The 21,355-nt window shown below is 41.0% G+C and overlaps 3 protein-coding genes across 3 annotated transcripts; 2 read left to right on the forward strand and 1 right to left on the reverse strand.

Moving 5' to 3' along the window:
* Positions 1-426: 426 nt before the first annotated feature.
* On the reverse strand, positions 427-5,421 carry pmelb (premelanosome protein b; the record flags this gene model as incomplete). The annotated part of the gene is made up of 6 exons (XM_079273156.1): positions 427-586; positions 1,175-1,307; positions 1,905-2,123; positions 2,299-2,628; positions 3,080-3,241; positions 5,400-5,421. The coding sequence occupies 6 exons, from the start codon at positions 5,419-5,421 to the stop codon at positions 427-429; spliced, it is 1,026 nt and encodes a 341-aa protein (XP_079129282.1).
* A 165-nt stretch (positions 5,422-5,586) lies between these two features.
* sarnp (SAP domain containing ribonucleoprotein) lies at positions 5,587-11,397 on the forward strand. Its single transcript, XM_079274499.1, has 11 exons — positions 5,587-5,632; positions 6,566-6,665; positions 6,931-6,974; positions 7,067-7,143; positions 7,883-7,934; positions 8,173-8,246; positions 8,972-9,009; positions 9,468-9,493; positions 9,585-9,653; positions 10,046-10,123; positions 10,267-11,397. The coding sequence occupies exons 1-11, from the start codon at positions 5,600-5,602 to the stop codon at positions 10,306-10,308; spliced, it is 633 nt and encodes a 210-aa protein (XP_079130625.1). The 5' UTR covers positions 5,587-5,599; the 3' UTR covers positions 10,309-11,397.
* Positions 11,398-13,288: 1,891 nt separating this feature from the next.
* Positions 13,289-21,235, forward strand: ccnt1 (cyclin T1; the record flags this gene model as incomplete). Its single annotated transcript, XM_079273235.1, has 9 exons — positions 13,289-13,461; positions 14,088-14,169; positions 14,260-14,388; positions 16,253-16,313; positions 17,001-17,062; positions 17,178-17,233; positions 17,418-17,581; positions 17,689-17,759; positions 17,862-21,235. 9 exons carry the CDS (start codon positions 13,289-13,291, stop codon positions 19,134-19,136), a joined length of 2,073 nt encoding a protein of 690 aa, XP_079129361.1. The 3' UTR covers positions 19,137-21,235.
* Positions 21,236-21,355: the final 120 nt, after the last annotated feature.

Consider the following 21,355-nt stretch of genomic DNA (forward strand, 5'->3'; position numbering starts at 1 on the left):
TTCCACAGTTTTGAGCTATCCAATGTCATCAAGTTGGAGGGGTAGATCCGGGAGTCTATGTCATAACTTAAGGAGTTCATCTACATCATTAGTTTAGCTGCTTCATCAGTAAATGTACTGTCAGAAAAGTGTCATGAATCACAGTGAAACAAAACAGTTTTGAGCGAAGTTTATTGGAAAAACATTCAAATTCAGTTTTGTCCAAATTAAAGTATACACTTTTACTACCAAACTTATAGGTACAAAAGATCAGAGCATGTCTTTAGTATAATCCCGGGAAAACCCAAATATTACACACACATGAGTTTGTCATGAGAAAATATGTAATAAAAAAAAGTACAAAAAGACATCTCTGGTGCAAAAAACTTGCAAATCATAAGTTTCTTGGTTTTCTATTTGGTGGTGTGAGGCTGGTGTGAGGCTGGTTTACACCGGTCGGTCCTGCAGCAGAGGGCAATCGTCCACAGCTCCCCGACTGTTCAGAAGCTTCCAGAACGTCGAGGCTCCGGAGGGGACGTGAGACCGTCTGTCCTGCAGGTCTGCAGCAATCAGTTCTTCCTTAAGAGGACGGTAGGACTTAAAGCGCCTGTTGAGTGAAGCACACAATCCAGACAAGTTAATTGAATTGCACGTGCTTTACGGATAAAGCTCGTAATGAATTGTGCACTAGCACAACACTGTTTTTCATTCATTTGGAGTCATGTTTCATGGCAACTTGAATGCAAGCCAAAAACTCATTCTCCTTTAAAGGCAGGGTTGGTAATCTTGAGAAACTATAGGGTATGCTAGATTTTTTAAATGATCTCACCGAAAAACCCAGCCCAGTGTTGCTAACTCTTTTCCAGTGAAAGTAGCTATAGCAACAAGCTCCAAAAGTTGCTAAATCGAGCAATACAGTCGCCAAATCGACAACAATAACATCTTGTCACATCAGGCCGAATGAAATGATTGGATGGGCTTATTACAGTCATGCCACGGCCACAGATTTCTTTCTTTTTGTTTTGTCAGAGCATTTGATTCATTAAGTGCTGGTCAGGATGTAATGTGAGTTTTGAACAAAAATATCGAAAATATTTTTGAAGTAGATTACCAAACCTTTCTTTATAGCAAATACATGAAAACATTGTTTTCATTATTGTTGAACATATCGCTGATGGAAGGTAACTCACCAAACACTTCGATGACTGTGCAGAAAGAGCCATAACGATAAATCACGCAGTCGTCGTCGGACGGTGTGTCATCAGCATCCCTCTTAGCGAGGACTACCACTGTAGCTTGGCCTCGCAGGGTCACTGTTTGCTTTGCACCTGGAGGAAATAACCAGAGCAAGGGAATTAGTTTAATATAATGACAGATCATTTTTACTACTTGGTATAGTGGTTTGACCTTTTTTGATCTCTTGGTGAAATTTACAAGCTACCCCACAGAAAATAAAGTATAAAATCTCCACCTTTACCAGCTGCAACATTAAAGTGATGCATCAATGGTTATAAATCAATAATATAATACACATCAGAATATACATTCTGAAATGGGCCATTCATACTTTAACGTGTCCCTTGGATTGGTGTGTTTTGAAGGCCAATGAATAAATCAGAAGAACTGAGCTGACTCTCAGTCAGCATGCAAATCAGAATATAAACCATAAAGCACAACAGAGCATGTGCGCTGCGTGTTTAACACAATGGCAGTGCGTCTTTGGAGATTTACATCACATTTACATTTAAGGAAATCGGCCGATGCTTCTATCTGGCACATCTCGGTCAGCTGGTACCAACTCAGTATTTTTCAATTTCACAGGACACATTTCTGTTGTTGCACACACTGCCTCAGGTGGGCATTAAACAAGTTATCTTCAAGTACAATTATACCCTAAACTTCGTACAACTATTTGAACAGCTTACTCGTCCGTGCCCCATTGTCAGCTGGCATTTCATTGACGTGATTGATGGGGGAGGGAGTCTTGGCCACTGTGGCTGCTTCCTGGGCCGGCTGAGTGTTAGGCGCAGTGGAGGCCTCATCCTCAGTGTTGTCCTCCTCTGTGTCCGAAGATACCATGTTGACAGTCAGAGCAGTGGCCTTGACCAGTATGGGGACAGCAGACGCCAGTGCAGCAGCTTTCACTACACACAGGGAGGACTGTTGAGTGTGTGTTTCCATATGTGAAGCCGAGAGAATATACATGGCTACAAATACTGTGAACATTGTTTCAGAACATATTAGCAACAGCTGAGCTTAGCATAAAGACTGGAAGCACACCTTAATATGTTACATGTTTGTTTAACACTTGTTCTTTACCTGTGGTGCCCTTGTGAGTAGGTGGACCTGGGGCCTTGGTTGGGATATCAACTGGTGGGTCGCAGGCCTTATCTGGGATGACCGCCTGGATCACCACCTGAGGCTTGAACGAGCCAGAGTTGATGTAGGTGTGAGAGACAGTCAGCTCTCTGGATATCAGGGCTCCGCTGTCATCCCCAAAGTCCCAGTTGAAGGTGATGTCTGCGTTGCTGAGGTACTGGCTGGGGTCGTGGAGGGTGATGGTGAAGGCAATCGCCCTGTTCTGAATGAAGCGCAGGTCCCCGGCCATGTCGTTGACTTGGTCCAGGGAGACAGCGAAGGGGATTTGATCTGAGGAGAACACCAAAAAATGATGTCAACAAAAGTTTATTTTACTTTTTTAGGCTTTTAATTTGAGCCAATCCTACCTTTCCTATTGAAGGTCTTTAATGGATCAGTCAAATTGGTATATTTTAATGGATAACAATCCCTAAAATAGTTTAAAGTACTTTAAGTAAAGTGTAAAACCCCTTTAAATGTGCAAAATAACATTGTAGGTGTCTAAACTTTAATTGTTACCTTAAGGAGCTGTTTTAATTGTTTATCGCACACAGTATAAGATGTTTTTTTTTACGAATTTAGTTTCTTTTGTCTTTTAGTTTGAGCTGATCTTATGAATCTCTGAGTCATGTTTGAAAAAAACGCAGCGAAAGGGCCCTCTCAACCTTCTAGTGGAGAAAACCTCATGCAGTGCCATGAGGACAACATTTTTCAGTTTTTCATAAAGTCCCCTATAACTCACCAGCGATGGAGAACTGAGTGGAGGCATATCCCAGAGGAATGAACTTCTCTTTGCTGCGGTAGTGGTAGATAACAATGTCCATGGTGTAGGAGCCCAGCGGGATGTCATCTGTGTCGACGGTCAGGGAGGAAGAGGAGCCGTCTGCCACCTGCCAGTACTGACCTGCAAAACAAGCATCCAGAGTACATATGAGATACACTTTGTGCCCCTTCACTACAAGTAACTATACGTTTTCTTAGTGTGTTCATCGAACCACTTCAGGTTAAAAACTTTTTGTCTGTGGTGTACACTTCACTTTTTAATATGTCACTTTTTAGATATAATTGAAGCCTTGATGCTACAATGTAGAAAACGTCTGAAGGTTCCCCAAGGTTCAATACTGGGGCCTCTTCTGTGCAACATCTACATGCTTCCACTAGCTCAGATTATGGAAAACAACAAAGTGTGTTATCATAATTATGCAGATGACACGCAAATCTACATAACTATGTCACCAGGGGACTATAATCCCATACAAGGGCTGGGTAACTGCATTGAACAAACCAACAACTGGTTGTGCCAGAATTTTCTTCAATTAAACAAAGATAAAACAGAAGTAATTGTTTTTGGTACCAAGGACGAACAATTGAAAATCACCGCTCAGCTTCAGTCACTGATGTTAAAACCCACAAACCAAGCCAGAAATCAAGGTGTAGTTATGGATTCAGACCTCAACCTGAACAGCCATATCAAGACAATTACAAAATCAGCCTACTATCACCTGAAGAATATATCAAGGATTAGAGGACTTATGTCTCAACAGGATTTGGAAAAACTTGTCCACGCATTTATCTTCAGCAGACTGGACTACTGTAACGGTGTGTTTACAGGTCTCTGTAAAAAGTCTGTCAGAAAGCTGCAGCTGATTCAGAACGCTGCAGCTCGAGTCCTCACTAAGACCAGGAGGGTGGATCACATCACTCCAGTTCTGAGGTCTTTGCACTGGCTTCCTGTCCAACAAAGAATTGACTTTAAAATCCTACTGTTGGTTTACAAAGCACTGAATGGTTTAGGGCCAAAATACATCTCTGATCTGCTGCGACCTTATGAACCATCCCGACCCCTCAGGTCGTCTGGGACCGGTCTACTTTCTGTTCCCAGAGTCAGAACTAAACATGGAGAAGCAGCGTTCAGTTTTTCTGCTCCACATATCTGGAACAAAGTCCCAGAAAGCTGCAGGTCTGCTGAGACCCTCAGCTCATTTAAATCAAGATTGAAGACTTTTCTGTTTGCTGCTGCCTTTAATTGAACCACATTCAATTCATATATTAATCAATTTCCTGCATTTCTGCATTTTACTGCTGAATTTTATTTCTTACACTGTTTCTTTAATTGTTTTTAAATCTCCTTTTCTTTTGCCTTATGTTTTGATGCTTTTAATGGTTTTATGTGAAGCACTTTGAATTACCTTGTTGTTGAAATGTGCGATACAAATAAACTTGCCTTGCCTTGCCTTGAATCCCGAAACTGAAAATCATGGATTTTTACGTGCAAGTATTTGTACATTGTGTTATTGATGCTTTTATTTTAATAAAGAGCTGAAATACTTCTTCCACCACTGAATATACTGCAGTGCAGTTATATATGTGTAAATATGTGTTGTATCATAACATCAACTTTATGTGATTATTCTTTCTCATGCTGATTCTTAGGATCCTTACAGTTAACCTGTTTGTATTTTATTTTTGGCATGTGCATACTTTGAAATTGCAAACAGTTTTTTATTAATTAGGTTTTTTAAAGGTCAGTACAATACCAATGGATTGTACTGAAATCATGAGGTTACATGTCATTCAATTTTGGGTCTTAGGTGACAATATCACGTGTTTTCAAATACAATATGAATGGTCACCGAAATCTCTGCTAAAATCACCTGACACATTTGGGGCTGCCCGTCTAATTGTTCCTAATTATGTGCGGATTTACGCTGAAATTCATGTTGCTGCTGATGATTTAATCCATGAACTCTAAAAAAAACTTAAAATTCGTAGAAGTCATAGAAGCTGACATGCTTGAATATGACACTGTGATGAAATAGAGTGTCTTGAATGTTAAAGTGTCACGGGAAGTTGTTAATTTCTGTGTCATTAGAACAATAGCTCACACAGTCTGCTCAGAGACGCTGTGCTTGGGGGGGGAAAAGGGAGGAATGCAGCTTTAATGAGGATTATTGAAGCACTTGTGACTCTCTAAATTCATCCGGCTTTCTAGAATCACACGGTAAGTAAACACCAGTCAGTTAGAATTAAACTAACTAACTAACTGACTCGTGTTTACTTACCGTGATGGAATATTTTTTGCATTGCTGTTTTTTATCACAATTAAATACTTTTAGGTTGAGAAAACTTGCTTAACACGGGCCTGCAGTTCGCCCGTCCGTCCACCAGGAGGCGCTGTGAGCTATAGTGAGTGAGAGCGGAGGTGTTCAGAAGTAGAGCCTCTCCAGTTTGATTGGAGGAAGTAATACATCAACAAAGAAAGATGGCCGAAGTCATAGAGTTGCAGAAACTGAAGGTTGGTAGTGCCGTAAAGACGTATTTATATCACACAGAAGGTGCTTTTATTAGTAAATAATGTGTTGTAACCATTGTTAGTTGTGATAAGTTACCAGAGAGCGAAGTTAAACAGCGTTTTGAAGCGTTAATGTGTCCGTGGTGAGTGCAGGCTAACAACCGGCGTGTGTTCACGTTGTTCATTCAGACGCGAAGCGAAACGAGTCAATCGTACAAATATATCATTTAAAAGCTAACGTAGCGGTTAATACGCCGCTGGGGAAGTTAACTTATATTGTCAGGTTTAATTAAAACTCTAAATGTTGCGCCCTATGTTAGATATATATAACGTTAGTGTCCCACCATATATGTCGCGGGTACAATTAAATTAGCTAACTTAACATCGTGTTAGTGTGTGTTTGACCTCCAGCGGTCATATTACGGTAATTAATGTTATTAAAGTTTATTATCGTATGTTCGTCGTGTTGTCCAGTTCACGAGCCGTGTGCAAAACTGCACGCCGCCTATAAAAGCACAATGGCGTGATGCTAAACCACTTCCTACTCACGAGCAGTGGTGGAAAGTAACACTACAGTTCAGACACTTTTATTTTACTCGAGTGTTTTTATGGTTTGTAGACTTAGACTCATCTACATTTCAGATAGGAATATTATTTACATTTTTCTACTGCTGCATTTATCCGACAGCTGTTTCAGGTCAATATTTAACATTTGCTCTCTTTAAGAGATATTATTCATACTTAAAATATATTAAATAGTTAAAATCCACCACTGTACTTGAGTACTGTAGGTTACAGGGGATTATCCACATATGTCACTACGAGCCGTTTTATTTAGGACTACTTAAAGTAATTGTCGCATCAACACCAAGACTAGGCCGTTAAATGTTACTTGTTGTATTAAAAGAGCTGTTTCTGTTCCTCTTGTTGTTTTAGCTTGCTGAGCTGAGGCAGGAGTGTGAGGCCCGAGGTCTGGACACCAAGGGAAACAAAGGAGAGCTCATCGCTCGACTGCAATCCTATCTGGAGGAGCACGGTGAGGCGACATCACATTTAGACATCATATAGATAGATACAGTATGCAAATGGTTGCATGGGCTGTAATCAGAAACACGTGAAATGGATCAAGTTGTGATGAATTGTGTCTATGTGCAGCTCTGATATGAGATGCTGTTGGGTCCTGATATATAGTGAGACTGTGTCTTGTTTGTTGTCCTTTATGGATTTAAAAGCACTGATCTGTCCATCTGACCCTCTTTCTTTCTGCTCTCTGGTTTCTTTCTCCTGTAAACAAACAACAGAGGAAGATGTGGACGTGGATGACGTGCTGGCAGAGGACACAGAGGTAATGTGATTGTTGATACTTTCACTTGCTCTCTCAGACCTCATTAGACCATTCTGTGGACTAGTGATGAATGTTTCTATTTTCCTTTTTAGGACTCAGATAAAGTTGAGATTGCCAACGATGTAAAAGAAGAGAAGATTTCCGAGTCTACTGAGGATGAGCAAGAGCCGTAAGTTTATTCTCATTTAGTCTACAACAAACAAAATAAGCATATTTCCCCAAAATGTTGCACCTTTCCTTTGATTTTGGAAAGAATTGTTTATTTATGAGCCAAAAACTGCATTTATTCAAGAGGCTACTTGAGGCTCCAAAAGCAAGTCAATCCCCATAGACCCCCATGTTAAAATGCCAAACTACAGCAGAAATAGACACGTTTACAGCCGGGTACAAAAGCAGTTTGGGTCTCTAGCTAATCTCCCCGTTTATGACAACCATATGGGGGTTTGCATTTTATATAACCTATCTGTTTAAATTATATCAAGGCTTAAAGTTGGGGAACAGTTTAAGTTTAAGTTATAGGTGGGTGGCGTCTCAGATCGCCAGCTGCAAGCTGTCTGCTCTGCAGCGTCACCCGAAAACCGCCTCAGCGCCACCAACTCGTCACCTCTTTGCCCTTTTTTAGAGATAGGCTGTGTCGTCACAACCAAGATGGCGACGGCTGAAGCCGTGTCGGAGACTACCACCGTATTTTATACAGTCTATGGAAACAATCGAAGCAGTAGTCTTTAACCTAAAATTCGGCTTGTTACTGAAATTCTCTTGTGGGCTGTTATTAAACGGGTCGCTCAAATCAAGCAATCTGATGGGTTCATAACCGTGATGTAATAACCACCAGGTTTTTAATGGGTCTTCAGTTTTCACCACTCATCAATCTTGTGGTCATCCCACTTCTCCATATGTTCTTTCAGACCTGCTGATAAGAAGGTGGTGAAAATAGCTCCTCCATCATCTTCCGGTGAAGTACGTATGACATGTTTGCATGCGCTACTAATCCAATTAGAAGCCTTCAATCTGCATATTTTAATATTACGATCCATGTCATGTTTGTAAGTGATATCTGTGTGTGAGGGTGTAAAACCTTAGAACTCATAATAAAACTTAGTAGAGGCATTATTCCTTTGTAAATATTGATCAGCAGAAGCAACACCTTCGCCGACGGCTTGTGCTGTGATTTTAAATGTGACATTTTGTTGAGCAGAGACTACAGAAGAGGGCAGAACGTTTCAACATTCCTGCAACAGCCGAAAGCAAAAAGGCCATACGTGCAGCAAGGTAAGACTTAACCAGGTTCCTTTTTAAAGGTACTTCCTGCTTGTTGCAGTTTTATTTTTGTAGTTTTGGGTAACGATAACGTTGTATTCACTCACTGAGGTCCTTTCTGGGATTTGTGGATGTAGCAAAATCACTAATTACTTGATCGGACCGGTTTTAAATACAACCTGAAAAGAGCGTCGCATATGTGTAATTGTACAGAAACAAAGTCTTCACAGGGCGTCTGTAATGTGTAGTACTGTGAACTGTCACTAAATACCTCACACTAGCCATCATGGTGTCCACAGGACAATTTATCTTCCATTCAACAGAAATACGCTTGAAAGAAATCAGACTTCGCTTTATATTTGTTCAAAGATACTCTCCATAAACACGGAAAGTAAAGTGACTAAAGTCCAAAACTTCCCCGGTAAAAGTCCAGGATAAATGGAGGCAGTGCAGCACATTCAGCTGCTTTTGTTAAAATGCTAAATGTTTCCTTTTATTGGAAAGTGTACGTATTCTACATTGTGACCATTTCACTCCTATAACCAGTAGAGCAACCCGGTACACTTAAATAACGGTCTGTGCCCTACTACACATCACTGCATCAGTAAATAGTCCACTGTTATCGTAACTTGTTGCCTAAACTGTGAAAATAATAGCCAAGTTGCCATAAACTCGATTTATACTTGAAGTAAATGTACAATATGCCACGTTAAATGGATTATGCTCCTTTTCTTCAGGTTTGGTGAATCCACCGAGAACTCCAATCCCGCTCCAGGTGTGTAGTCTTTACTCTTCTACTTAACTGGCTTTCTATGTTCTCAATGGAGCAACAATAAAGGTGCAGTCGGACAGCAGTCAGCTGTTACCTGTTAGCAGTGGATGGGCAGCAGCTAACATAAATAAATACAGCTAACGGAGCGAAACACAGAGCAGGACTGACGGCTTCTGTTCAGAGGAAGCGTTAAACAGTCAACGTGAAGCGTTCCACAGCGAACCGTAGTTTAGCTGCACAGAGATGGTGCAGACGGCTGCATAGATTCAAATGAAACTTAAAACTTAAATTCTCAGGAAATACCAGCATCTCAATTCCCAGCCGCCAAACGCATTAACCTAATAGTACTTAGTCAGCATGTAGTTTTACTGTGTTTTTCATAAAGTTGTATGTTAAAGGCCTCACTGGTTTGTACCTGCTGCTTCTCACCACACCATTTTAATAATCTGTCTCCCAAACAGGTGCCGTTGCGAACAGTAAAGCTCCTGTAAGTGTCGCATCATTTACTCGACACATTTCTTAAATTCCTCCAGTTGATGAGATGATATTGATGGAGAATTTGTTTGCGTCTCATGAAGGTGAACGTCGATCAGCTGAAGAAGAGAGCCGAGCGATTTGGCATCAGCGTTTCCTCCGTTTCACAAAAGGTGACTATGAGCTGTGACTGAGCTGTATGGCCAAAATCTTCCATCACGTTTATCGGGTCATTTCATATCTCATAATTTCATAATTAAATACCTGACAAATGAAAATAATTGATTCGTTTCTCATTTAGTTAAGAACTTCAGTACAAAATAATCAAAATTTCTCCGAAATTTAAGTTATAAATAATTTAGACGTTATTGTTTATCACAATATCTCGATATGATTTCATCGTAATATGATTCCATTGAAGGACGATACATTATCATATTGTGTTTAACGCCCAGCCCTACTAAGAGCTTCTATTCATGGCTTATTTATGTTCTTATGTTGACATTTTTTCTGTCCTTTTGGAGTCAAACATTTGGCTTTAAAATGTTGTTGTTGTTTTTTGCAGATTGAAGAGGACGAAAAGCTGAAGAAGAGAAAGGAGAGATTTGGGGCCTCAGCAGGTCCTGTTTCAGCCGATGTTGAGGTGTGTGTGTTTTTGTTGTTTAACACAATTGTGGTAATTTATATTTTATAATGAAGCTCATTACAAGTAAACACACCAGAGGGAATAAAAAAAGGAGCGATTGGGTTTTAATGTCGAGGATTTATTTTTGTCTTTTTCTACAGGCAAAGAAAATGAAGCGCGCTGAAAGATTTGGAAAAGTTTGAATACTGTTTTAAAGCCTATGATTTTCTTTTTTTTTTGGAAAACATCTTCATTACTGCACAACAGAAATCCCTGCAGACAAATGTCACTGATAGGATTCCTGTAAAGCAAAGGGATAATTAAATGCAAAGATACATTTGTGAGTTGTCATTAAAAGGTTTGGAAAAAAAATAAATAAAAAGACGCCCTTGATTGTTGACTAAGCCTTGATGTCGGTGGATAATGCAAATTAGAAAAAACATTTAATACAAACCACCTATTTTAGTTTTTACTGGCGCACTGTTTTCTCAGGCCTTAGAGGCCTTCGATCGTGTCATTTTTAATTCACGTTCTTTTTACTTCAGGAATTAGAGGTGTGTTTATACAATACGTGGCCAGTGTTATTGGCTCATGTGTAACAGGTTTTGTTTTTCCCCTCTCTACTAAACGCACTGTTCACTGCTTCCTCTGAGCTGCAATGAAGTCCATTCATCAAGGCTTTATCCAGCAACCAGTCAAACAGCAAAAGCCTGTTCGTACGGGATGATTAGTGATCCCTGCGTCAGGTGATTCCTCACAATTTATTCTTAAATCAAAATGCTGCATTAAACCACTGGAAATTTCACAAACCAAACAGAAAATGTTGTTGGATAGAGACAAAAATAGAAACTGAACTCAAACTGTATCGACTCCTACAGTGTGCAGGAACTAAAAACCAACCCGGTATCTAAACATGTACTCTCGTTATCATACATGCAACAAAGAAAATAGGAACTTTTGGTCGTTGGAAATTGAAAACGTGTAACAGATTCCTTCAACGAACGAAGAGATAAAGTCAATTCTAACAGTGAGATGATCTAGTTCATGGTAGTTGAACGAGTACAAGGTAAATCCTTCATGCTAGTTCATTGTAAGTAATGCAATTAAACAAACCTTTTTTTAATGATTCATGATTTTTAACTCACTTATTTGTATTTAATTGTACTTTTGATTTTTCAGGTAGCTTATTGTTTTTGTGTTTTCTCTTTGGGAATCCATCGGTGCACTGCTTCAGTTATTTGTCCATTTTATAACATTTTGTGATTTTAAATAAATTGTTTTCAACTTTTTGATATCTGCTTCACTTGACTCCTGTTTATTTTTAAATCTACAGTATGTGTGTCTTTATATCCATGCAAGTGTGATAAATGTCACTCATGAATTCATACTGAAAGTTGTTTCAGTGTCAATAAAAGTACAAAACAAATGAAAGCTTTTGATTGTTTTTATGCACAAAAAGAAATAGCTTAGGTAATAACTCAGGAGTGTTAAGTCATCCTTTCTTATTTTTGTGACTTGATGGTTACCTTTTTATTTGATATTATATATTAAAGACTCATGTACGACTCCACCTGCAAGTGGATCACAGACTTCCTGTCTGACAGGAAGCAGCACGTTAAGCTGGGAAAACACGTCTCAGCCTCCCGGACCATCAGCACCGGTTCCCCCCCCAAGGCTGCGTTCTTTCTCCTCTTCTCTTCTCCCTGTACACCAACAGCTGCACCTCCAGTCCGTCAAGCTCCTGAAGTTCGCGAATGACACCACCCTCAATGGACTCATCTCTGGTGGGGATGAGTCCGCCTCCAGGTGGGAGACTGACCATCTGGTGACCTGGTGCGGTCTGAACAACTTGGAGCTCAACGCTCTAAAAACAGTGGAGATGGTTGTGGATTTCCGGAAGATTGCAGCCCCACCTGCCCCTATCACCCTGTGTGACTCCCTCGTCGACGTGGTGGAGTCCTTCCGCTTCCTGGGCTCCACCATGCTCCACCAGGACCTCAAGTGGGACCTCATCAGCTCCATCACCAAGAAGGCTCAGCAGAGGATGTACTTCCTGAGGCAGCTGAAGAAATGCAACCTGCCAAAGACAATGATGGCGCATTTCTACACAGCCATCATTGAGTCCATCCTCTGCTCCTCCATCATGGTCTGGCACGCCACAGCCAAGGACAAGGGCAGACTGCAGCGCATCATCTGCTCTGCTAAGAGAGTGATTGGCTGCAATCTGCCATCCCTCCAGGACTTGTTCGCTTCAAGGACCCTGAAGCGAGCAAGAAAGATTGTAGCCGACCCCTCTCACCCTGGACAAAAACTGTTCGTGCCCCTTCCATCTGGCAGGAGGCTGAGGTCCATCAGGACCAAGACCTCACGCCACAAAAACAGCTTCTTTCCATCCGCAGTCGGGCTCATTAACAGAGCCGGGACCCCCACTGACTCTGTCATCCCCAGGACAATTTCCCACCGGTCACTCCCCTGCATCCCTTCTATTACACTCGACACTTTTACACTACACTTACATCTCACTTGTTTATAGTCCTGTCATCTGTTTGTTGTTTATAGTATAGTCCTGTTAGCTGTTCGTTTGTGCACTTTATTTTATATTTCATTTATTTTATATCTCTTGTAAATTGTAATATGTTTCTACTTGCACTGATTGTTGTTGATTGTTAAATGTTTGCACCTCCCGTCACGCCAAATTCCTTGTATGTTCAACATACCATGGCAATACATTTTTTTTATACATTTTGCACACCTCACAGCAATTTGCACATTATATGCATGCAAGGCCACACTTTCAGTACTTGTATTTTTAATAATGGTTTCTCTGCTCTATTCTTGTTGAGTGTGGTTTCATTTGTGTACTACTGCTGCTGTGACATGATAATTCCCCCCAGGGATAAATAAATCAAGATCAGCTTGATTGATGAAGTATGTGTACACATAGAAGGAATTTGACTCTGGTTACTCAATGTACATACACAGAAAGACATAAAAACAAAGCTGGTTTGGCAAATGTGTGTATGTATGTATGACCAGCAGGGGGCTGATCATTAGCGGAATTACACCAACGGTACTACCCAGTGACCCCTGCTGGTCATTAACGGATTTACACCAACGTTACTACCCAGTGTGACGTATGTTCCTGTGACGCGCAGAAATTTTAAACTATCGTCCTTCTCAGTGATGGCGGCTTCGTCTCGTTCTCTCCCTGCAAGCTGTAATAACAAATGGTACTACACCCGACAACAGATCGACAACAGCCCATCTCGGAGAGCTGGACTTGATCCGGACAAGGAGCTGTCCTACAGACAACAGGCGGCCAACCTGCTGCAGGACATGGGACAGCGGCTCAATGTGTATCTTTTGTCGAGGGACGACTTGCTACCTAGCCAACATTAGCTTGTTAGCTAGCGAAGTTTAGCTTCTCGTGACGCCGGTTGGGCACAGAGCTACGACTTGTGTTTTGTTATTGTGTTTAGTTCGAAGGCTTTTTGGTTGGTTTTTGTGTTTCACGCGGTGGTTTGTGATTGTCAACGTTAGTTTGTTAGCTTTATCTGACAGCGGCGTAGTGGGCTAAATATACCGGAGCCACGAAGGCCTGTGTGGTCTGCAGGCCTTCAGGACGTTATAGCATTAGCTCTACCTCTTACTGTGAATGTTCGTGAGGAAAAGGTGGAGCTATAGTGGACCAACAACCATTACAAACATTATGTTTTAGTATGTTTAAGTGTTCAAATATTTTATCTATTGAGCCAACCCTGTTATTTGTTAAAATAGAGGCTCCCGGCTAACATCCGAAGCTAGCTATGGTTTCTGTTAGTCTCTGATGTGATATTTAGTTTCAGTCAGTTCAAACCTATTTCAGGTATATTATTTCACTTAAAGAACAATTACCCCATGTCATATACACGATATAGAATAATGCAAATGTTGCGATCTGTTAGCACTGTTTGCTACCTTGTCCTTAACTTCCATGTATCAGGTCCCAACTCACAATAAACACAGCCATCGTGTACATGCATCGATTCTACATGGTCCAGTCATTCACCAGATTTCACAGAAATGTAAGTGATGTCACCAGAAGTTCCACATACAGCTGTCGGTACTTAATGTTCAATCAACTCATGAACTTATTTTTGTTTTCCCCTCAACAGGTCATTTCTCCTGCAGCTCTCTTCCTCGCTGCAAAGGTCGAGGAGCAGCCCCGAAAGCTGGAACATGTTATCAAGGTGGCCCATGCATGCCTCAATCCTCAGGATCCTTCACCAGATGTACGCAGTGATGTAAGTGTTGGGCTGTTGTCAAAATTGCCTGCAATTGTGCTCTTGTCTCCCCCTGAGCTTACCTGATGGGGTAGAGGTTACATCTCTACAACACTACGGCTTAAAGGGAATGTATTGTTATTTGTCAGTAGAATTTGTGAAGATTAATATTGCTTTATTCATTTGACAGATTATTTTGTTGTTTTTCTAATTGCAGCTTCAATGCTGATGCTCTTATATGGAATGTGGTGTTTTGGCTGAGTTTTCTTCTTTATTCTTGGTTTTCACATTGGATTCAAACTGGGTACAATAACTTGACTTGGTGTTTTGTTGTGAGCCACTTTAGGTTACTTGAAGCTAGCTACTTGAAACTTGAAGGCGTCCACAATCTACTTTAAAAGAGATTGTGGTATTTTAATGTCTTACATCTTTTCTCAAACTTCACATAACCTCAGTGACCAGTGGAACAGCGCTATGTGAACAAACCAATAGAGTGATCCAGCTAAATAGATGACTATGCTGATCGGATGTGGCTCTTCTTTGGGTGATGTATTGCGAACAATGCAACATCAGTTCTAGCTATCGGCATGGTGGATGTAATCTTATAGGCAGCTGGATTATCACAAGAAAATTCAAGAAATACGTTTGATCCGGTAGGTCAGAGCACGGACTGATCAGTGTCCTGTGAGGGGCTAATGGCAGCTGTGGGTGTGGTGTAGGTGTGTGCGTGACGGAGAGGTGACTGTTCGTTCAAAACAACAATGGCAGCTCCTAAAGAGATGTAGATGCTGCAATCGTATCAGTTATATCAGAACTGGACAGTATTTCTTCATTGAAAGAAGAGGAAAGAACGGTACTGAAAGCTTTTCTCGGTGGAAAAGATGTTTATGGTCTTCTCCCGACTTGCTTCAGTAAAGGTTTGGTTGACAGGTGGTTTATCCAATCACATGCCAAGTATCCAATGACTGCTTCTCAGATGGTTCTGTGTAACAAACCATCTCGTGGGTCAGGTGATGGCGGATGAGGAGCTTGTGCCAAAAAAGATGTCAGTTGTATTGGAATGGTTTGGTTACGCGGTGTCAGATATTTCCCAAGCCAACTTTATCTGTACATTTTGTTGAGCAACGGTGGGCTGTTCTAGCGAAAACACAACTTCTTCAATCGGCTTAAAAGAAAGAACCTGAAATAATATGCCGACATCAGCTCATCACACCGAACAAAAACAACAGTTGCCATTGACTGTAGCTTATGAGCAGTTGAATACACATGACCAAAGCAGCAGATACCTGAGCCGTATTAAGCAAAGGATGTGCTGCCATTCAAAGCCGTTCACAATGTTGGATTTAAAACGCTGCTGAAAACTTCAGATCAGAGGTTTGAGCTGCAAATATGTTTCCTATGCTGACACCCAATAGTGTTATTTTCAAGACTTGTGTACCAGTGTGAGATTTACAGAATATGATATTTTGCTGCTTTGTTTTGAGTCCTTGAAAAGTGTTATTTTATGATGTTTTATTTTGGCTTCTGTGTATAAATTCAGGTTTTAATCACTGCTTTGAAACCTGTTTAGTATCTTAAGCAGTAACGCAACGGCGTAAATGGAGATTGTGATATTATTTTTTGGCCGTATCGCCTCACCCCCTACCTCAGGTGTTGTTTTTTGATACATGGGTCAAGAAAGCAAAAGACAAAAAAATGCATCAGAGTGTCTTTGTAGGTTTTCAGTGACCCGGGTTATGTGATGTTTAGTAGTAAAGCAAATGTACTCACTGTTAAGCTTTTAATCTGTGAGGCTCCGTCAACTCTACGTCAAAGGTGGGTTTAATGTGTTTGACGACGGATGGAGGCCTCTCAGTGAGTAACGTGCCTGTCTCCTCAACCTCAGGCCTACCTGCAACAAGCCCAAGACCTGGTCATTCTTGAGAGCATAATACTTCAGACCTTGGGTAAGTTGGGAAGGAAAAACTGGGTCCTTTGATTTCCCTCCTGGAACACATGTAACTATAAAACTAGTGCTAACCCGTTTCACTTTTGTCCACAGAAAGCACAGGAAAGAGACATTTACGCTTAATATTAGCAGCACTCACCCACTGTTGAATTACAGTGTTTCTGCTTTTGTTTCTATTATGTCCATAACTTTTTACATTGCCCCCCTTTTTTTTCTACATTTTTTTTTTTTTGCTATTTGTTGTTGAGGACTATGTGAAAAATCTCCTGAACAATGGCTTTTAGTATGTTTTTAATCTGATTTAACCCTTTCCCATGTTTTCAAGCTTGTAGGCAGTTGAAGAAGACAACTGGTTTTAATTAAATACACCAAATTTTTTTTTTTTTTTGTTAACAAGACTGTGTCATGCAACAAAGTTTGGGAATCAAGAAGTGTATCGGCATGCCTTTAATATTTTTTTTCACATTCATCTGTTTTCATGTCGTCCAGGTTATTATTGGGAGACCAGTTAATCCAAGTTAATCTGTGCAACACGTAGTTTGGTATAACAGTATTGATTTTCTGGTTTTCAGGGACTTTAATGATTGAAATCTCTGTGGTACACATCTGTTAGTTTGACTTCTGCATTTCATTTATCGAGCTTTGTCTCTTTTTGTCTTTTTATTTTTATTTTTTTTAATTACAGCTTTTGAAATCACCATTGACCATCCTCATACTCATGTTGTCAAGTGCACTCAGCTTGTCAGAGGTGAGCATCAACTCTTCAATTTTGCGAACTTGTGTTTGTATGTTTCAGCATGATGGGAAGAGTGCATGTTGCGTTGTTAAATCGCAGGTTTTAAGTGTGTTTTTTTGCTCTATTGTTGTTCCAGCGAGTAAGGATCTGGCTCAAACATCGTACTTTATGGCAACTAACAGGTATATTCACAGTTCCCTGGAAAATGTTAGCTTCTGTAGTTTGTTTGATATATGATGTTGCAGCATGTCTTCATATATTTTGTGTATATTGTGTACAATCCTCTAACTCAATATGTCTGCTCTCTCTTCTCTCTCTTCCTGTTTCTGTTTTTTATTGCCTTCTGGGATGTATCCTGCCACGTAGTCTGCACTTGACCACGTTCTGCCTGCAGTATAGTCCGCCGGTTGTGGCCTGTGTGTGCATCCACCTCGCCTGCAAATGGTCCAACTGGGAGATCCCCGTGTCTACAGACGGCAAACACTGGTGGGAGTATGTTGATCCCACGGTTACCCTAGAGCTGCTGGATGGTAAGTGTCTGAAAAGGAACTACAAGTCATCCATCAGTTACTTAATCTGAAGTTTTTTTAACTTCCTCCATTTGATCTCGGCTTCACTTCTTCATAACTTATTTCAGAGCTCACACACGAGTTCCTGCAGATTCTGGAGAAAACACCCAGCCGGTTGAAACGGATTCGCAACTGGAAGGTAGATATCTTTTTCTCCTTTGTGACCCAAGACATCCTGCATTGTGTGGACATTTATCGTTGAATGACTTTAACTGTGAGGCTCTGTTTTCTCGGCTCCCAGGCTGGAGGTCAGACGCCAAAAGCCAAGACAAAAGTTCAGGAGGAGGGCGACCAGAGGGACACCATGATGAGCATGATCTCCATGGCCTCATCGGAGAGCACCGTGGCAGGCTTGATGAGCCTCTCGGCTCCACCTTCCGGCTCCTCTTCGTCATCCATCGGCGACAAGGACGGGGGTGAACCTGGCAGTGCTGCGACTTGGAGTGGAAAGGGTCAGGCTGGAGCTGAGCAGCAGCTGCCCAACAACGAGGTTCACGCTCCAGCTAAGGTGTCGCTGAGTGAATACCGGGCCAAGAACGCAGACGTCCTGGCTGCCCAGAAGAGGAAGCTGGAGAACATGGAGGCCAGCGTAAAGAGGGACTATGCCAATGCTGCCCAGGCTCTCATTGGTCAGCAGCAGCAGAGGAAGGAGAAGCAGCAGCATCACCAGCAGTCCAGCTCATCCTCGTCCGACGTGTCCAACCCGTCGCCCATTATTCTGAAAATCCCCCTGGAGAAGGAGAGGCATGAGAGGACCTCTCTCAAAATGCGCTTTCCCCTTGCTGGGGGAGGAGAGAGCGGGCACAGTAGCAGTGCCCGAGGTCAGGAACAGGACATCAAAGTTAGAATACGAGTGCCTGAGAAGCAACGGGGGAGCTCGGGAGAGGAGGGCAAGAGCAGGGACAAGCACAGGGAACGGTCTAACCAACACCGTCATCACAACCACCACCACCATTCCTCCTCTACCGGCGCTTCACTCTCCTCCTCACACAAACATTCATCTAGTTCGAGCGTGGTTGTTGGAGGCAGCAAAAAAGTCCCCAGCGACTCGTCTCGAACAAGCTCTTCGTCCTCTTCTGCTTCGCGTAAGAGGACGCATTCCCAAGACCCCACAGCAGCCACTCACCCCACCTCGAAAGTCAGCAAGTCCTCTAGGAACCAGCTACCCTCCCTGTCTTCCTCCTCTGGGCAAACTCTGGGGCACGGCTCTGACATTCTCCCCGCCCTGGGTCTCCCCCACCACCAAGGGAGCTTTCCCCACTCCAAAGGCGACAAGACGGACACTAATGGGCACGGTGCAGCGGGGGGAGCCCAGTCGAACGAGTACCAAGACACTTTTGAAATGCTGAACTCGCTTCTGAGCGCACAGGGGGTCCAGCCGTCGCAGCCGTCCATGTTTAACTACAGATCCCAATATGGGGAGTACCGGTACAGTGGTGGCTCCAGAGGGAACAACCAGAGGCCCCCACCCCTCCCTTCAGAACCGCCTCCCCCAATGCCGCCGCTACCCAAATAGGTTCCTGATCGGAAGACGTGTTATGTACATCGTACTTGACATCCATCTTGTTACATAAAGTATTGTATGCTGTTTTCTGTTTTCTTTTAACTCACCCGACATTTTTTTATAGGTTTCAGTGTGACAGCAGTGAAATGTACCGGTGAGATAAATGAGTATTCAACTTTTTTGTTTTTACACTTTTTGGGCAATAATGAGTGGCTTCAAAAGCTTGCAAAATGTGAGGAAAAAAAATACAGGAAAGTGTAGATAATATTTTTTTGCTCTTCTGTTGAACTCAAATGAAAGGTGATAATGGGACCTGGTATTTTTAGCATTCACTGTTTTGGAGGAAGTCATTGTCTTGAAAGTATGAGGAAACTAAAAGATTTCCGTCACATACCTGTTAGGTCTTCTTTCCGATTGTCTTTTTATAATGTTTTTATAGTATGTTATTTATTAATTGAATGCTTTTTAAAAAAAACATCGCCCTCTTTTATACCTTTTTTTTTTTTAAAGGTTCCCCCTCTTTGTTCTTTAGGGCAGAGGGATATTTCTTCATCCAGACTGTACAGGCTAGTGTGTGTGCATGTCTCCAAAGCCATCTTTTCAATATTTTTGTCCTTTTTCTTTTTTTTTTTCTTTTTTTTTTTTTTCTTCGTTCAAACAGCCATAGCCTAAATGAAATGTGAGAGCCCATCCCTGGTGTTTATCTATTTTATGTCTTTCATTATTTGGTAAGCTTGTGCAAAGACTGTAAAATGTTTAAAAACAAACATGAAATATTTTTTACATTTTGTTATGAAAAATTGCAAAAAAAATATGTAAATTAAGGAATCTTGTACTTTTTGTTTTGTTTTTAGATTTTGCGTGTTGCAGTCATTGTTTTAAATGGTTGTAAAATATTCATATTCAGTTGTCTAATTATTACACTAATGGACAAAGTTCATACCAAGGATAGACATCTATGGTTTTATCAAAGGGTTCAAACATACACAGTATGGTCACAATGAAGGAATTGCCAACAAAAAAGAAATCCCTCTTGAGAAGAAATGTGAGTTTTTAATTCTGTCATGTAATTTAACACACCAGTCTTTTTATGATCAAATAGGCAGAATGTATAGACATACAACACTCTAAATGGTGTGGATAGCAGCACCCTAAAACTGCTGGTGCTCACCTGCTCTACCGAGTTTAATTTATGATGAATTTGTTTTAAAAGATAGTGGAAGAGGTGCTACTTCTTGGCAAGAGAATCGGGTATCATCTGTACATTTAATTCATACTAAGCTTTATGTGGTTTTGATTGTATAGTATTACTGCTCTTAACCTGCTTTCTTTTATCGTTTCAACTTAAAAAACACTTTATTACCTTCGTTATAGACATACAGGTACATACATGAACAATTACCTCTGTATTTAATCCGTCGTGAGCGTTTCAGAAGCGGTGGGCTGCTGTAAAGCGGCCAGGGGGCAACTTGGGGTTCAGAGGATCGAACCCGCCCAACCTTAGCCTCCCTCAAAAACACATTTGTTTTAGACAGTTCACAGTAATGCAGTACAACAAATCATCAGCCATATAATTGTAATATATTTTTTGTTCCTATGATTATATGGAAGATAAGCTGAAAAGATTACAGCTCTTTGCTCAGGCAGCAGAGGTTTAATGGTTGTAACAGGGAAACGGTAAATGCACTGAATATTTATCTCAGTAGGTACGCCTACAATGCAAATGACAGTGTTACATGTGTAATGGATAGGCTATTAGAGTAGATGTCCAATATATTACCATTTTTGAAAATTGTTTTAATTGATCTGGACACATTTTCAAATTTAAATATCAACTTTGTTGTGAGAAATTCTTTAAAAAAGGATGCTCATTTCAAACTAAAACTCATGTAGGACAATATGACACTCATTTCAAAATAGAACTCATATGTGAGAAATAAATGGAAGACACTCATGCAACCTAACAATGCAAAATCCAATAGCTACAGTAAGTTTCATGTCTTGGTGTTTTTAGTGACACTCAGGTCTTGAAATGAAACGTTTTGGGATTTTATTTTTATTTTCAGTTAAAACGTTATATTTGAACACTGTTCTTTTTTTTAATAATATGTGGTTGCTTTATTCTCAATTAAAGTCAATAAATATTTTAAGAAAACTCTTGCTGCATTGCATGTTTTAATAAAACTTCACTGGTGCAGTATTGTGGGCGGAGAAGGCCTTTTTTGTTTTAC

Source organism: Melanostigma gelatinosum (assembly GCF_949748355.1).
Source record: "Melanostigma gelatinosum genome assembly, chromosome: 8".
Lineage (NCBI taxonomy): Eukaryota > Metazoa > Chordata > Actinopteri > Perciformes > Zoarcidae > Melanostigma > Melanostigma gelatinosum.

Bases quoted from the DNA above. Each gene is read 5' to 3' on its own strand.
- sarnp (XM_079274499.1), top strand. From the start codon at position 5,600: ATGGCCGAAGTCATAGAGTTGCAGAAACTGAAG. The intron at 5,633-6,565 runs GTTGGTAGTGCC...TTGTTGTTTTAG, and splicing joins TAGAGTTGCAGAAACTGAAG to CTTGCTGAGCTGAGGCAGGA. The intron at 8,247-8,971 runs GTAAGACTTAAC...CCTTTTCTTCAG, and splicing joins AAGGCCATACGTGCAGCAAG to GTTTGGTGAATCCACCGAGA.